The 18489-nt window shown below is 36.3% G+C and overlaps 1 protein-coding gene across 1 annotated transcript in view; it reads left to right on the plus strand.

Moving 5' to 3' along the window:
- LOC145447664 (sushi, von Willebrand factor type A, EGF and pentraxin domain-containing protein 1-like) overlaps nucleotides 1-18489 on the plus strand; it is a 65774-nt gene that overhangs the window by 35687 nt on the left and 11598 nt on the right. Inside the window, exons 35-49 of the mRNA XM_080325919.1 lie at nucleotides 1456-1632; nucleotides 6753-6973; nucleotides 7520-7676; nucleotides 8212-8388; nucleotides 9098-9472; nucleotides 9633-9738; nucleotides 10298-10395; nucleotides 10574-10815; nucleotides 11421-11589; nucleotides 12948-13145; nucleotides 13635-13858; nucleotides 15453-15606; nucleotides 16218-16409; nucleotides 17202-17449; nucleotides 17837-17990. Coding sequence (XP_080182045.1) covers nucleotides 1456-1632; nucleotides 6753-6973; nucleotides 7520-7676; nucleotides 8212-8388; nucleotides 9098-9472; nucleotides 9633-9738; nucleotides 10298-10395; nucleotides 10574-10815; nucleotides 11421-11589; nucleotides 12948-13145; nucleotides 13635-13858; nucleotides 15453-15606; nucleotides 16218-16409; nucleotides 17202-17449; nucleotides 17837-17990 — 2892 coding nt within the window. The remainder of the gene's footprint in view (nucleotides 1-1455; nucleotides 1633-6752; nucleotides 6974-7519; nucleotides 7677-8211; nucleotides 8389-9097; nucleotides 9473-9632; nucleotides 9739-10297; nucleotides 10396-10573; nucleotides 10816-11420; nucleotides 11590-12947; nucleotides 13146-13634; nucleotides 13859-15452; nucleotides 15607-16217; nucleotides 16410-17201; nucleotides 17450-17836; nucleotides 17991-18489) is intronic.

Below are 18489 nucleotides of genomic sequence, written 5' to 3' on the forward strand. Positions count from 1 at the left end.
GTCTGTTAAATCATGAGATTAACACCAACTTTATGAGCTGCGATCAACTGGTTTCCTCAATCCTGGGTTGATAAATCCTGAGGAACGCGATAATCGACTTCATGGCTGATCTAACTTTATTATCTCCGCCCTTATAGCTACACAGAAGTCTTCAAATTATACTAGAATTGGAATTATAGCTTTTCGCACGTTTGTATTTCTTATTCATTTTGTATTAGTTTTTTTCCATATTCGATTGCACTTAGAATGATAGCAATATTTTTTCCAGATTACATTGCAATTAGGAATTATACCTACATGTTTTTTTTTTCAAATTACAATGCAATTAGAATTATACCTACACATTCTTTTACCAAATTAGATTCAAATTAGAATGATAACTACATAGTTTTTCACAGATTAAATTCGAATTAGAATCATAGCCACATAGTTTTATTTTGAAATTACATCACAATTAGAATTATCTATCGTTACACGTTTTTTTACCAGATTAGTTTAGAATTTGAATGATAGCCGCACATTTTGTTTCCAAATTAGATTAGAATTAGAATGGTAACTAAATATTTTCTCTAACTATATTAAAATTGGAATTGTAGATAAACATTTTTTTTTCAAATTACATCACAAATAAAATTATCGCTACACGTTTTTTTACCAGATTAGATTAGAATTTGAACGATAGCTACACATTTTGTTTCCAAATTAGATTAGAATTAGAGTGGTAACTAAATATTTTTTCAAACTATATTAAAATTAGAATTGTAGGTTCTTTTTTTTCAAAATTAGAATTATCGCTACACGGTTTTTACCAGATTAGATTAGAATTTGAATAATAGCCGCACATTTTGTTTCCAAATTAGATTAGAATTAGAATGGTAACTAAATATTTTCCCTAACTATATTAAAATTAGAATTGTAGATACACATTTTTTTCAAATTACATCACAATTATAATTATCGCTACAAGTTTTTTTACCAGATTAGATTAGAATTTGAATGATAGCTGTATATTTTTTCCAAATTGATTAGAATTGGAATTATATGTAGGCCTACATAGTTTTTATCAAATTAAATTAGAAATACCATTATATCTACATAGTTTTTCACAAATTAGACTCGAATTACAATCATAGCTACGCAGTTTGATTTCGAAATTACATTAGAATTAGAATGATAACTACAAATTTTTTTTCAAATTATTTAGAATTATTCTTGCTGAATCCACGAAAATTTGGAAATTGAATTGAATTCCTAATGAGACGGAAATACAACAAAAATCTGAAAAGCAGGCTTGACTATACAGTCTTGTAGCAATTTCAGGAAAACCAGAAATTAGATCAGAATTGAATTGAGAATTCATTAGCAATTAGCAAATTAGATTAGAATTAGCTTACCATTTCACTCGAATTAGAGAAAAAGAATATCTAGTAGGTATATATCCATTTTGTATTGCAGGCATCGAATGTCGAGATCTGTCCTCCCCGAACAATGGCACCGTGGGCTGCAACAACCGTTACCTGTACGAGTCCGTGTGCACTTTTACGTGTGACTCTGGATTTGAGATGGTTGGACCCAGCGAGACCACTTGCCAGGCCGACAGGACGTGGACCAACGACGAAGCTACTTGTCAAAGTAAGTTGAGACTACTTCTACTTGTAAATCGACTTTTTCACGTAACTACTTAGTTTTAACAATAACTCAGTTGTGATGTCATTGAACATCGGTTTTTACACGTCTCATAAATTGCTATAAATTTGACTGACTCTTGGGATATTAAATGATATCCATTGTGTTGACATCATAGAATTTTTAGTTCCAAAAAAAAAGCCTTTTAGGCCCCATTTATGGATATCGAGGTTGTTCAAAAATTATTTTTTCCTTCAGATTGTACTGTCTATTCCATAAAATTGTTAGCTTTGCTAAAAATAAACGCCACACACTAAATTTGCCTTAAATCCAACCTCTAGCCGCAAAGTTATCGGAGTACAAATTTTTGATTTGAGAAAAATAGTCTTTAATTTATGAAGTAATTATCCACCGTAAATGCTATTATTAAATACAAAATTTTAAAAAACCAATATATCCAATAGCCAGTAAGATTTGAAATAAAGTGTCCATAAATAGAAGACGAGGAAGTCCATAAATACCTGGAAGGTTTGAACTGTGGCAAAATTGTGAGAGTGGAGAGTCTATACCACAAAGACACTCCATTCTACAACGGTTACAGAAAAATAGCCGTCGAAAATTACAAACAGGGTACAGTTCCACCGTTCGTAAAAATACGAAAAACTGCATGCAAAGTGTTTTTTCCATTAGAAAACACGAACAAATGTACCAAATGCCTGGAGAATGGGCATAATGCTGAGAGCTGCAAAAAAGTAAGAGTATGCAGATACTGCAGCGAGAGTGGGCATGTACAGTACAAATGCCCAGAAAAGGAACTAGACTTCCCAACACTAGGGAAAAACGATGGAATAGATAGAAACATGAAAATGATTAAAACGAAGCATCATCAACTGATGATGAAAACAAAACGATGAACGCAGCACAAGAGAACGAAAAACAGACAGAAATGACCACGCAACAAAACCAAAACAGATCAAACACAGAAACAGATGACTCGAAAGAGCAACATGATGTAACTGTAATAGATACAAATGAAATGGGCCTAGAGCTGTCGTCAGACGGCCCTGACTCAGACAAGGATACGACTGATATAGACACGCCGGCGAATGAGCCCGAACTGACAGATTCAGACACCGATGAATTCACAATAGAAGAAATAGAAAGTATAACAAAGAGATTCTCGACACCAAAACAGAATAAATCAAACAAGAAAAACAGAAGAAAACCAAAACACAAGAAAACACGATAAAGACTAACAGGACAGAAATGACAAAACTATTGAATCGAATAAATCAAAATAAATGGAGCTCTCAATCGCGTCCTTAAATGTAAATGGTTTGGATAGGAATTGGAAAAAGTTTAAAGTTTCACCAGGAACAAAAAACTATAACATTATCTGCATACAAGAGACACACAAAATTAATAAATCAAAAATTGAAAATTGGGCAAAACAAAATCACTACAACTTGTACGCAAATTGTCTAGATAGAGGTAATTGTTGGATAGATAGCCAAGAAAATAAGAAACTATATTTTAAAGGGACTGCCGTACTCGTTAAAAAAGTATTAGAGGAGGTATATCAGATCGACCCCAAGGATATAGTAGAAGACCGTGTACAAAGAATTACGTTGACAGACGAGGAGGGCGAGAAAACAGAGGTTTGGAACATTTACGGACCCCCCAGCGAAGGTCGATACAAAACGGCTTTTTATAAGTATATATCAGGAGAGATTAGGAATACAAAAGGTAGGAAAATAATTTGCGGAGACTTTAATATGATAGTAGACAAGAAAGATGAAAAAAAGACACCTAAGCACCCTTTTACTGCAGCAAGTAAAATATGGAAGGAGCTAAGAAGGAGTAGCAAACTCCAAGATGTCTTTAGAACAAGAAACCCAAAGAAGTTTATATACACCGTCATGAAACACCACCAAGCTCGTAGAATAGACCGTATCTATTGTACTAAAAATCTAGACCAAGAAATACAAAGATTCGCCTACATAAATAACACAGTTTCGGACCACTTATACATGGCCACTATAAAATTAGACAAAAAGAGAAGAATAAAATGGGGTAAAGGCCATTGGAAAAACAATGTGGAGCTGTACAATAATAAAATGATTAGACAAGAAATAATAGAAAGGTACAATATGTTCACGGCGCAAAAGTCGAACTTCCACGACATAGCGGAATGGTGGGAATCGGTTAAAACAGAACTAAAATCCATGCTAAAAATGGCAGGCATGCAAAAAAGAAAGGAAGCTAGAAAGCAAAAAGAAAATTTAGAGAACAAAATAAGATCGACAAATATCGGCACTGAAGCATACAGAAACTTGCTGAAAGAGATGAAAGAACACGACAGAGAAGAACTGATTAGAATAAACAAAAGAGCCAAGGTAGAAGACATAGAATTGAATGAAAAGCCGACTAGATTTTTTTTCGAAAAACTAAAAGCGAAAAACAAAAAACAGAACATCGACGTCTTGGAAAATGGCAAAGGAGAAAAATTTATTGGGAAAAACGAAATTTTAAAAGAAGTAGAAAACTTCTATAACAAACTATGGGGAAAATCCCTAAACATAGACCATGAAAAACAAGAAGGCTTCAGAAAAGAAATAGAAGATTGCGAAATAACTGAAGAAGAGCGTAAGACCCTAAATGAGGTCATAACTGAAGAGGAGATAAAAAGAGCGATTATGGGGATGAGCAACAACAGATCTCCAGGCACCGATGGTCTATCGATTGAGTTCTACAAAACCTTCTGGGGCCTGTTAAAACTGGAGCTCATAGAAATTATGAACAACGCATTCATCTTCAACACGCTATGCAAATCCTGGAAATTAGGCCTTGTTAAATTAATTTACAAAAAAGGTAATGCAGGACAAATTAAGAATTATAGGCCAATTACTTTACTGAATACAGATTATAAAATACTCTCAAAGATAATCTCGAACAGAATGAAGTCCATCCTACCAGACCTAATAAACATCAACCAAAAATGCAGTATAGCGGACAGAAGCATTTTTGATGCGGCGTTGAACATAAATTCGGCCACAGAATTTGCTGAATACAAGAAATAGACGCTATTCCTGGTCAGCTTTGACCAGGAAAAAGCTTTCGATAGAGTAAATCACGACTTTTTATTATCATTGATGAAAACGTGGAATTTGGGCGACAATATATACCAATATATTGAGCACACGTATAGATGTGCTCAAAGTGTAGTCCAAGTCAATGGCAAGAAAACAGCGATTATCGACATTCAGAGGGGTATCAGACAAAGATGCCCCTTGAGCATGACGTTGTACTCAATGGTCACAGAACCGTTAACAAGAAGAATTTTGAATGATACAGAAGTAAGATGTATGAAGATAGGGAAGAAAGAAATAAAAGCACAGATATATGCTGATGATATCACGGCCATATTAAGCACGAAAGACTCGATAGATAAAACTTTCCAACACCTTGAAGACTTCGCAAGTGCTACAGGGCAAAAAATAAATCAAGAGAAAACCCAGATATTACCAATAAATGAAGATGCAAAGACACAATTAGAACACTCAAACTATCATAAATATACCAAAGATTCGGTAAAAATCCTAGGGTACAGATTTGGTAAAAACAGCAACCCAAACTCATGGAAAGAAAAAACAGAGAAAATAATAAAAATTTTAAATCTGTACAAAACGCGAAGGCTTACATGGCTGGGTAAAGTGCAAATCTTGAAAAGTATGGCGGCAACACAAATACTATACACGGCAAGAATACATCAGCCTCACGATAGAGTATTAAAAAGAATAGAGAAGGAATTCTTCGACTTCATATACTATCCCGAAAAGATCGAAACGATCTCGAGGAAAATCCTCATTAAAAGGAAATGTGAGGGAGGACTCGCAGTCCCATTTCCCAAAACCATTGCTCAAACGTGCGACATGATTAAGATAAAGGCCCTATCGCGTATCGAAGAACCGGGAGAGTTCTGGCATCAATACGCGGCATACCAACTGGGCTCGAAGATAAAAGAAATAAACCCAGGAATATACGATAATAGTATGCCACATAAGGGAAACCCAGACGAGAACTGGAAGAAACTAGTAGCGATGAACAGAAGATTGAAATGGAACACAGAGCAATGGAAAGACACAAATTTTAAGGAGCTATATACAGAATTGAATAGGACATATGAAAAGAAAATAGACGATACCATGGTTAAAAATTGGAACGCTATACAAGGTTCTAAGAGAGGATCAAATTCAAAACTTACTAACAAAGAAAAGATTATCAACTACCGACTGTGCAATAACGGATATATTTTTGGCAAGCAAAAAGATCAAAGAAACATGGGGAGAAAGATAAATGGGAGAAGAGAATTAACTAACTGCAAATTCTGCAAAACAAAAGAAGACACAATCACGCATGTATTCACCACATGCGATATTACGCAACAGGTCTTCAATGTTATTAAAGAAAGATTGGAATGGACTCCAAGGAAGGAAGAAATTATATACACCAAAAAAAGAAGAAGTCAGAATGACATACTGATGGTATCGATCTTTAAATCAACGATATTGAAATGGAAGCAATATCAAGACGCGAAGAACGATTACATCGAAAACGGACGAAATTGGAGAAGAACGATGGCGTTGAAAATATTAAATAAAACAAAAAAAAGAATAGAAATTTTTACATCCGGACCAAGATGGAGCAACGGGACGACGGAGGAATGACGAGAACGGGTGACGACGATGATGAGAATGAACGATGCTGGATGATGATGCTGGACGATGACGACGAAGGATCCAAAGGAAAGAAATTGAGTTTACACCCTTTTTGTGTTTATGCAAATTTTACTCGACTTTATTGTACTGAAATTTTGATGTAAGAAATAAATATATGGGAGACCAAGGTCACCACGATAAAAAAAATAAATGGGGCTCAAAAAAGTTATTACGTGAAATTTAAAATTCTATGATGTCAACACAATGTGCAAATATTTTAATATCCTAGGAGCTCACTTTTCATGTATCGATAGTGTGACCATATATTCAGGTGTAATATGTATGTATATTATATATACAAAAAGTATGGAATTATTGTCAATAAACTGAATGAAACTGTTTTTCCAGAGATCGAGTGCTCGAACGACAACCTTTTCCTATCAAACGGCGAGACAAACTGCACAGATTCCAACAAATATCTGTCGGTGTGTCAGTACCGGTGCGACTCCGGCTACGAGATGGAAGAAGAGGTTCTGAGCACGACTTGCACGGCGACTCGAGCATGGAGCAGGAACAAGCCTACTTGCGTCAAGAAGGTGTGCGATTTCGAGTCGGAGATGATATTGAGGGTGAGTCGGGAGTTGAATTTCGTCGAATTTTGCTGAAACATAGGATTCCGGTTTTGTAACTTTTCGGAAAGCCACAATTTAGCCTGCTTTTTTCGGCCGAAATGTCAGAAAAGAGTTGAATTTATCATCTTTTGACTATATCTGGATTTGGAAATTTCATGCATATCCAGATTTTACCACGAATTAAAAAAAATGTTTGACAATTTCTATCGGATTAGAGTTTTGTATTTAGAATTTTTAAAAACATCTTTGTGCCAAATATGTGAGAACAGCTGAGGTCTAAATTTCGAATAAATGTCACAACCTCTGTCGCAGACAAGGTTTGGTTTGATTTACGATTTTTCAATAGAAAATGAGAATTCCAAATCAAATTTTATTTAAAAAAAATACTAAATGATAAAATAAGGAAAATATGACGATAGTGAAAATAATGAGGGAAATATTGAATGTATTCGAATAAGTATCTTTGAATATATAGTTCCGGTATATTTAATAAAGTATATGTGAAGTATATTGAATGAAATTAAAACTGAGTCTTTGTCGCAGGCTCTAGAGAACGGAGGCATATCTTGCACGGACGAGAATCGCTACCAGTCCGTGTGCTCGCTGGAGTGCAACGAAGGGTTCGAACTCACGTCTGGAGTGGAGAAAATCGAATGCGACTACACCGGAAACTGGGATGAGCAGATCGGACATTGCCAGAGTGAGAAACGATAGGCTGTTCAATAATAACTTTTAATAATTTGTTCGGCCACCCCATGAAATTGTTTTGTTGCCGAAAATAACCGAATTTAACTCGATTCCAACCCGCAGCAAAGTTATTGGTAAATTTATGATTTGAAAAAATAGTGTTTACGGTAGCGAAATAGTTTGCTTAATAATAATGATAGAACTACCCAGCGGAAATGCTGTTTTTTCCAAATCCAAAATTTCATAGTCCAATAACTAAGCTTCTACTGCTTGTACTTTAGCCAAATTCAGTATACATCATTTAAGAAGCGTAATAATAATTGTGTACAGCGTAGCCAGTATAATTTGAAAAATATTTTTTATTTAATAAATAATACTCTAATAGCTCTGCTTCTACTGCTCAGAATGGAGTCAAATTTGTTATGCATCATTATTTTCCGACAACCTTACAATGTTGTCAAGTTGCCAGAAAAATTGGAAGAAAACAGTTATTTTCAAACGGCCCAAGTGTGTATAACTTGACACGTAACTTGAAATTTGAATTACAGAGATCGTGTGCCCCTCGTTACTTGCCCCATTTGACGGCGATATGGAATGCAGCGACGAGAACAGATATCAGTCGATCTGCAGTTTTTCATGCGACGCGGGCTACGAAATGAGCGGCTCTTCCAGTTCTGAATGTCTCGCAAACAGGACCTTTTCGGAACCAGCACCGGAATGCAAAAGTTAGTTTTATGAGTATTGTAGTCCAAAGTGCTTTCTAATTTTCAAATTTCAACGATTGTATTTTTTGCTTGTGATAATGCTAAATCTGTAAATATGATAAGTTGATATGGGCATAGAAACTTCTTGGAGGTACACAACTTCAATGTACGATCGCGTAGTATATTCGGGTTCATTTCAATCTAAACATACTATTTAAAAGCATAGAAACTTGTTTTTCATGACGATTTTGAGAGGAGACTAAAGCCTAACCATAATTTATCAGAATAAATAACACTACCCAAAAAAATCGGATGAAATCGTAGTTTGGCTTGATTTTTAAATTGTTTTTGCCAAATTTCAGAGGTTCTGAAAAAGTAATGTAGTCAATTCTTACTCAAGTAAAAGTAGAAGTTGCGATTTACAAGTAAGTAATAAAGTTTATAGTCTAGGCCTAATTTTTCCGACAAAAAATTAAAAAGAAGTACAACTAGAAGTAGCTAGTCTGGAAGTAGTCACCGTCGGAACTCCAGTAGAACTAGAAATAGCGATTTACGACTAAGCATTCTAGGCCGAGTAAATTGTTAAGCACTGCTAGACTGGAAGTATGCTCTGAAGCGTTTTTTAATGGAATTTTACTTATTTTACTTTTTTATATTTATTATTATTTTATGTTATTGATATTTTCATTGTTTTTTAAATAATTTATTGATGTTTTTGTTATTATTTCAGTCACCCAATGCCCGGCAGACCACCTTACCATCGCGTTCGGCTCCGTGACTTGCACAGACTCAAACAACTACAAGTCAATCTGCCAGTTCCAATGCATGGACGGTTTCGAGATGCTTGTCAAGGAAGAAAGCTCCAGATGTCTGAGCAACCAAACTTGGAGCGTGGACCCTCCCATTTGTGAGAAGAAAACTTGCCCCTACGACGCTCATCATTTGTTACTGGCCGAGGAGAACGGAACTCTGCACTGTACGGAGGCGAACAGATACGGCTCGATCTGTAGCGTGGATTGCAACGAAGGGTTTGAGATTTTCGGGGAGAAAACGACGGAATGTACCAGAGAAGCGACTTGGAGTCAACCGATCGGATATTGCAAAAGTACGGCTTTATAGATTTTGTAGAAAAAATTATTATTATGATCATTCTCAACCAATGACATATTGCAAAATGGTAGAATTTATACAATATACTTCAAATACTTGGATTTGGATTTGACTCATTATTAGAGTGATTGTTAAATTTTTGCTATTTTTGTCAGAAATTAAATGCTTCGATCTGCCGGTCGACGACGACACCCAAAAGTTTTGCTCGGATGGAAATTACTTCAATTCCTCCTGCTCGTTCTCCTGCGCTGAGGGTTACGCGTAAGTTGATAATTCTATAAACTTGACTCCATTTTTGTTGTGTTTTCTGAATTTCACTCAATTTTTATCGAGTGATTCTATGAAATGAATTTGATTATTGTTGTATTTACTTCTAGCGCTGGATTTAACTTAATTTCCAAGCTTTTGAGAATGAAGTGATTGTAATTCTCAACAAATTTGGAAATACTGTGTAGCTATCATTCTAATTATAATCTAATTTGTGAAAAACTATAGCTATTATTCTAATTCAAATCTAAGTAGGAAAAATTGTAATTATCATTCTAATTGTAATATTAATTGGAAAAAACTAGCCCTCATTCTAATTGTAATCTAATTTGGAAAAACTGTGTAGCTATCGTTTCAATTTTAGCGTAGTTTGAAAAACATACTGTATCTATTATTCTAATTGTGCTCTAATTCGGAAAAAAACTATCTATTATTTTAATTTAAATCTAATTTAGAAAAACCTGTGTAGCTATTATTCTAATACTAATCAATTTGGAAAAGCTGAAAATTTTCTATTTGTCAAACTTGCTCTGATCACACTCTTTCCCTGCAGGTTTTCATCGGCCAACTTATCTGCCCTGGAAGAAGTGACGGTAACGTGCCAGGCCAACGAGACCTGGACCACCCCTGGTTCGGCCCCAGATTGTAAAGGTAATACCGTCATATTTGATAATGAGATGGCAAAATTTGATATCGAAGACTATAAATAATTATTTTATAGAATACACTATAATATATCTACCCTTGACGAGTTACAGCCCAAAATATTCGGGTTTATTACAAATATTTTATGATTTGTTTATTTTATTTAAAAGAAGTTATATCTCAGAGACGAGCTGCCCGGACGGATTCCTGGATATTTCCAACGCGGACGTCTCGTGTTCCAGCGGCACTCTCTACCAGTCCCAGTGTCTTGTACGCTGCAAGGAAGGTTATGAGCTTGAAAAACCTTTCGACGATTTTGACGTCACCACCATTATAGCCACTTGTCTGGCTAATTCTTCATGGGATGCGGAAAAACCGGTTTGTCGCAGGATTCGGTGTTTGCCGGATTTGGAGAAAGACGAGATTGTAAGCAGATAATGCCTCACTAGCGTGCAAAATTTAAAAAAAATAGATTTCATAAAAATCCGTCTTGCTGTGCAGCCCCAAATATCATGAGTTTGAGGGGTAGTTCATTGTCGTTTTGAAACAGAATTTGGTGGTACGATTGTTGATATACTATTCTCAATTCTCTGCTAGTTGCTGATGGAGGAAAAAATTTAGGGTTTATTTCAATGTCAATTATATTGCTCAATTAGAAATTGAAGTTATGTACCTACAAAAGTCATGATTTGGTTCTTCAAACCTCTGTCAGCTGTGCAATTTCACCAATGTAGCCCAAAATAATATTAATAATAGAGCTAGTTTCGGGTTTAAAAGCCGCGGAAGTAACATGTTTCTGTCTCATTTTCGTAGAACTTTGTCTTCAAAACGAACAGAAATAGTTACTCTCAACAACCCCACTGTGCAATTTCACTAATCTAACCGAAAATAGCTAATTTGGCCATATCTTGACACTAGAAAGCTAGTTATTGATCAAAAAGTCTGCAGATGTAGCATGTTTCTGTCTCATTTACATAGAACTCTGTCATAAAAATGTGCAGAAATGCTCAAAACCCCATGTTTTTTGCCAGATTCTACAACACGGCAACGTGAAATGCACGTACGGTGCTGATTACGAATCTGTATGCACTCTGACTTGCAACGACGGATACGCGGTGGCCCAGATTGCCAACGAAACCATAACGCAGACCACATGTGGCAGTGATGGGGCCTGGACACCTTTACTGGGTTCCTGCCAGAGTGAGTTTCCTTAAAATTGTGAGGCGCAAAACATGCAGCAATTTAATCAATTGTTAGTGGGTCAGCCCTACCCTATTCTCAACATGCAAGTAAAATGAAAGTCGAGTTTCTTGGTGTTTTACGTTTCGTTGGTAGTTGCAGCTAAAGGTTACAAAAAGAAAGTGAAAGTTGCAAAAACAACAGAAAAATTTTAGATTGAGCCCGTATCTTCTGCAAGTAAGGAGTGATCATTTTGAACGAGTTCGTGAAATATTATCAATAAATTTGTCATTGAAATTATATGCAACCGTCAAGATGCTCAAAACTGATCCAGCTAATAGGTCTGTTTCGTTGGAACTTAAGCCAGAAAAATTGCGACAGATCTTCACGTGTGAAATGGCCTAGATGTTACAGAGAACCGGGGTGCTAACCAAGTCACAAGGCTCCGAGTCACCAGTCGATCTCACTTTTATAGTTTTGACTAGAGTCATTTTCAACTCACCACCAAATCAAGTTTGAGTCCAAGTCAGCGAGCAGAGGGTCGAGTCCGAGTCATGGTATTGTGACTCGAGTCCAAGTCATTGTGTTGACTGCTCAATTTCCAGTTAAGTCTTGGTAAACCTCCTTTTTATAACTCTAATTAGTGATTTCGAATGGTTTTCATTTATAATATGCTAATTTTCCTCGCTATTAGCAGTTTTTGGTCGCATTTTCTCTACCAATAGACGAAATCCCAATGGTGTGGTTACTTAACTATTCTTCGAAATTACAATGAAATGTCCGTCTTTGCCGTTTGAGTCTCGAGTATTATGACTAATGACTCGAGTCCAAGTGGAGTCAATACACAGATTGACTCGAGTCAAGTTGAGTCATCAGAAAATCATGACTCGAGTCATTGCTGCAACCCTACAGAGAACGTCAAACAATGCTTGCAATAGCATTCTAGAAGGTAGAAGGATGGTGGGTAATTTGTTGAAATAGCTTTTTGTAAACAGCAATTCAGCATGTTTCAGCTGTTAAGTTCTAATCACGGGCAATGGCTAGAGTCATTTTTTGGAAATAAATATGTCTCGCCTAAAAGTTTGTTGAAAATCTTAGCAACTGACTCGAAATGGGAAAAAATAACATTTTTGAGCGTCCTCAGAGGACCATTCGTTTTTCTTGAGAAAAGAGAATGAATCCTTCTAAAAGTAAGCTTACATTAAAGAGGGTCGCAGCTACAGTAAAATCTCAAAGCAGCCGATTACATACACACTGGAAAGTATTCGTGATTTCATCGATTTTCCTTCTTCGAACACAAAATTTTAAATTCTTTCTACTCCGCCTCTAACGATGACCACTTTGAGCAGATCTTCACAAAACCTACTTTTTGTCGACAGAACTCTCCTGTCCTGCGCTCACCGCTCCTAGCAACAGCACTCTGCAGTGCTCCGACGAATTCAACTTCAAATCCGCGTGCCAAGTCATCTGTCAACCTGGGTATGCGATTCATAACCCGGAAAATGATTATAACGAAAAGGTCGGTCTGGAGTGTAAAGCCAACGGGGAGTGGTGCGGGGAACTGCCTAAATGCGCAAGTGAGTCGAAAATTTTCGTGCAGTGTGCGAAGCGCATGCCTCTATTGACATTTTGAGGGGTATGAGGCAAAAATGTAAGAGTGCATTTAATTAACAGTACGAATGATGTGAAAAGTTCAAATATGTACCTTTTATACAACCACAAGTAATACAATGCCAGGTTTGCAGTCATTTCCTGTAACGTGCGTAGTAGAGGTGTTGAAAAATAACCTTTTTTTTCGGATTCCGGGGATTCACTGATTACATTGTCAGGTTGCGATAAAAAAAAAGCTGCAAACCAAATTTGGCTCGATTCCAACCAGAAAAGCCGACGTAGAGCTAATTGAAATTTTAGAATGTAATAAAAAGAAATATTTTCAAATTTACTGCAAGTCATTTAGACCTCCTCCTATCTTTTCGTTGTAATGGTAATATATTCATCATCGCTTTATTTCACTGTTTTGAATCAATAAGAATATCAGTAAGTTACTCGAACGTGGTCTGTTACAGAGGTTCAATGTCCGCGCAATAATCTCGATTTGAGAGAAGGCGCCGTCTCTTGCACGGACGAAAATTTCTTTCAATCCGAATGCCGATACTACTGCGACGCCGGCTATCAGATGATCCAGGGCCAGAGCGACGTGACCACTTGCACCCCACACCAGACTTGGAGCCACGCTCTGCCCACGTGTCAGAAACAGAGGTGCCCCGCCAACGACACCAGTTTCAGAGAGGTATGTTGTTTTATTTTGAACAGAAATCCATGTTTATCCCCAAACACTAGGGTTGTTCAAAAATTACATTGTTAGGTAGCCTTAAAAAATGCTTCACACCATTTTGCCTCGATTCTTGTTGATGTGAACGCACAAGAGTTTGAAAATTTTGAATTTAATATGAAAATCTATGAAAAACATCTTTTTAAAGTTATTCTCAACTTGATGACATTGTTAAGTTGTCAAAAAGAACGATGCTCACCCAATTTTTGCTCAATTCCAACGGGTAGAAACGAAGGGATTGCAGTCGAAAATTTTGGATTTGCAAAAACAGCCTGGACTGCTGGGTAATCTTAGAATTATGAATGAAAAACTCGCATCACTTCTCTCTAGACAACTCAATTTCATGGGGTTGACAGTAAAATTTCAAAATAATATCTGATAAGAAATTCAAAATTCTCAAACCCTTGTGCGGTCATATCTGCCAGTTGGAATCGAGCCAAATTTGGTGTGCAGCGTTTTTTTTTAGGCAACCTAACAATGTGATCAGTGAATCCCAAGAGTCAGAAAAAAAAGATATTTTTGAACAACCTTACTGAACACTCATCAGGAGTGCTGAGGTGTCGCGGGCTATTCATCCCTTTGATATTGAAATATATCATTTGATTGAGGGTGGAATATGCTGTTTGGTATATTTAGTCTCAAAGCTTTCACTCATCAGAGGTTATCGTGAGCGATAATGCGAACACATCAATATTTTTAATTCAAAATAAGAGACAGATATTGGGCATAAAGAAAAAAACTGTGAGCTTTGACTTGATTGTATGCGTCTGCCAAGGGTTATTTTTCTTTGATTGAGATATAGGAAAAATTGTGCGCTGCGGTCTTTATAATATATGCGATCTGATGGAGTGTGTTTAATACTGTCCTTTGGAAATGTTTCGACGCGACACTCCGTTATCAATTAGTGCCGATTTAGCAGGCGTCGACCCTGTCGACCCTGCTTCGCTGAATCTGCTCATGGACTCGCTAACCTTGCGTATCAGTCTTGTATTTCAACAGAATCAAGCAATCCAAATCGAATATTAAACAATGTGATCTTCGGAATTGCTTTAAGAATACTAAGATACTAATACAAGAGAGTGAGATTCGCATTAGTGCTCGCTCGTCCGTTGCTCGATGGTATGGAGACCGGGACAACGGTAACGAGGGCAATTTATACACTAGCGAAAAGATAGACAATCAAAATCACTAAAAGGCGTACAAATCAATTAGTAGATACACGAAATACAAATAAGGACAGTTGAAGGACGAACTGATTCCTCTAAAAACGTTATCAAATAAAGGATGGAAAAAAAGATGCGCAATCGCAAACAGGAAATAAATACGAATCTTTTATTCAAATTTCTTCTCTACTCTATCTACTATATTTTGTATATATAGGGCTTCTTTGAGGTACAGAACTTGAATATACCAATTGCACAGTGTATCATATTGAAATAAACCGGAATAATATTGGAAATCAGGGGTTATCGTCAGCAACTAGTGGAGAATTGGAAAGAACATTGTATATCAACAATCGCATCACAAAATATGGCGATTTTATTTTTCATAGGCCGGCGTTACTGGCGAGATCATTTGCACGGAGGAAAACAAATTCCGCTCGGAATGCGAGCTTCATTGCGCTCAAGGCTACGAGCTTACCGGCAGAAGTTCTGCGACATGCCTCAAAACAGGAGATTGGAGTAACGGAATCGGGCTCTGCAACAGTGAGCAAAAATTTGTGATCTTTTTACTATTTTTTCTCACCTCAACTCATTATTATCAAGTAGTTAAGTACAGTAGTTTACTTGAGTAATGTGTTCAAGTAGTTTAGTCAAGTTGAGTCAGTTGGTAAAGTAAAGTAGTTAATCTTTCTGACATTGTTTCTTGACTTTGACTCACTGTTAAGTAGGTAAGTAAAGTAAAGTTGGTAAAGTATGGTAGTTTAATTAAGTAATTTGTAGTTAAGTAAAGAAAATTGTTGACGTAATTAGTAGTTGGTAAAGTAAAGTAGTTGACTAGTCTACAGGCAGCAAAACTTTCTACTTTTTCTGGGATGGAATTTTTAATATGATTCACTGTTAAGTACTTAAGCAGTTACGTAATTAGTAGTTTAATAAGTAAAGTAGTGAAGTTACCGTAGGTATTTAACTAGTCTACATTCAGCCAAACTTTGTCATCTTTCTGAGTTTGATTATTGAATTTGACTCATGGTAAGTAGTTGAGTAGTTAAGTCAAGTGAAACGAAAAACTGTTCCGGTCTATGATCACCACTCTAGTAATTAACGCTTTGACTATATTTTTCGGGATTTTTTCTTCACCTTTCTTATTTCTCCAGAAATTCGCTGTGGCGAGGTGAAAAAATCGGAAAACACAAAAATGGAATGCAGCGACCAAGATCGGTTCGAGTCGTTTTGTACGTTCTCGTGTTTGAGCGGCTTTATGATGTCACAGGACTCGCTCAAGGCTGGCAACGGAGTCGTTTGTAAAGCCAGCGGAAATTGGGAGGGAGTCATCATTAATTGTGAAAGTGGGTTTTTATCTACACAATTGTATCTTGAAAATTTAAAAAAATTGAAATATAGACAAACCCGATGTCAATTTTTGTTCAGAACATATAATTAGAATTCAAAATAAAGTTGTACGAAAACAGACCCAACGGTTTGGGTTTCAATTTATTTTTATTATAATTATAATGGATTGATGTAGGCCAAGTTTTTGTTGCTGAATCAAACTCCGAGTTTTAAACTGCTTTAACGCGTCAGGTTTTTTTCTCTGTGAATTTTGCCTGATTTAGTAAATCGATAAAATTTTGTCTTTTGTTAGTTTGTTGCGGATCAAGTATTTGTAACTTAAATCGCCTATGACGAAATTTTGGCAGTTATAGTAGATACTTTTTGTAAACCACTTGAGCAGTACAAGTACACAGAATGACAATATTATTTTTATTATATATTTTTATGAAATAGAAAACGATAAGACCAGATTTGGATTAAGCGGCCTCAAAGTAGGCTGGAAAGTTCCAAAAACAGTCTGCCCCAAAAATCGTGCCGACCAAATCAATACATTCATAAGGAAAATATGTATAATAAAACACAATTGAATAGTATATTGTTATTGAAATGAACCCGAATCTCGTCAAGGGTAATCGTCAGCAACTAGTTGAAAATTCTAGAGAACTCTGTCTGTCACCAAAGTAGTAATATAATAAAAGTATATTAGTAATTAGAAGTTTATGTTTAAAAACGTCTTAAACGCAACGATTTGTGTTTTAATCTATTTTATTTATGAACACATGATTAAATTTTTAATTCTTCAACAGAAATAAGCTGCCCGACAATGGGCTTCACCAGGATCGAGAATGGTCGAGTCGCGTGCAACGACTCAAACAGATTTCTGTCGCGTTGTTTATTCGAATGCGACGGGGGTTTCGAGCTCGAGCACCAGATCGACCCCGAAAGTCGCGTGTCAGCTATTGTGAATTGCACGGACCGCGGTCTGTGGGACGTTCCTTCGGCTCCCAAGTGCCGACCAGTAAGGTGTGATGTCGGGATCTCGGAATTGCAGGAGGTTTGTGAAGTCGAATATACTGTGTGTGTGTATACATGATTTGGGCCACATTTGTATAAGCTACTGGATTTTCAAAACTCGCAACTAAAACTAGAACTACTCACTTTTCAAAATACACTAAAACTAGAGCTACATACTTTTCAAAACTTGCAACTAAAACTACTCGCTTTTCAAAATACGCAATTGGAACTAGAACTACTCACTTTTCAAAACTTGCAACTAAAATTACTTGCTTTTCAAAATACGCAACTAGAACTACTCACTTTTTAATACTCGGTACTAGAATTACAACTATTCACTCTTCAAAACTACTAACTTTTTGAAATACCAACAAAGTGAGTAGTAGAATTTTTTGAATTTATTGACTAAAAATCGTTTTTGTTATAGAAAGTGGAAAACGCGATTCTGGATTGCAGCGACGGATCGAACTTCCAGTCCGAGTGCCAGATGTCGTGCCTGAGCGGGTATCGACTGGTGGGCGAAAGCAAGATTGTTTGCGGGAGTGACAAGAAATGGGGGCCCGCCATGGGCTCGTGCGAAAGTGAGTCACTTGAGTCGAAAAATTATGAAACAGAAAAGTACAACAAAATATAAAAAATGACTCATTAAAAGCCAACTGTGAAATTTTGTTGCGTTTCCTCTTCTTTTTCAGGCTATTTTTGCTTTGTATGGTATCTCCCTTGTATATTTTAAAGTGCTCGAGTAGACTTTGTCCACACTATTCACTCTTTTATTTACTGGAAAATTGCTACTTGTAATCTGGTATAAATTTAAAAGATTACATCTGCTTGAGTACTCCGTCAAGTAGACTATAAATTTGAGCATTTCCGGCCTATTTATGCCGAAAAAATGGAAAATATCAAGCAGAACTGGAAGTAGGCAAAAACACAACACCGTGAGTAAGTAGTTTATTTAAGCAAAAACTTCTAGAGTCTCCAATTTCTGCTCAAGTAGTAGAAGAAGAGATTTACATGCAAGTGGAAATAGTTAAGAATCATAAACACTCCAGGTAGTAATGCATTAAGCAGAATGTATTCGTA

Source organism: Botryllus schlosseri, chromosome 10, assembly GCF_051294905.1.
Source record: "Botryllus schlosseri isolate E-star chromosome 10, Bs_hap1, whole genome shotgun sequence".
Taxonomy (NCBI): Eukaryota; Metazoa; Chordata; class Ascidiacea; order Stolidobranchia; family Styelidae; genus Botryllus; species Botryllus schlosseri.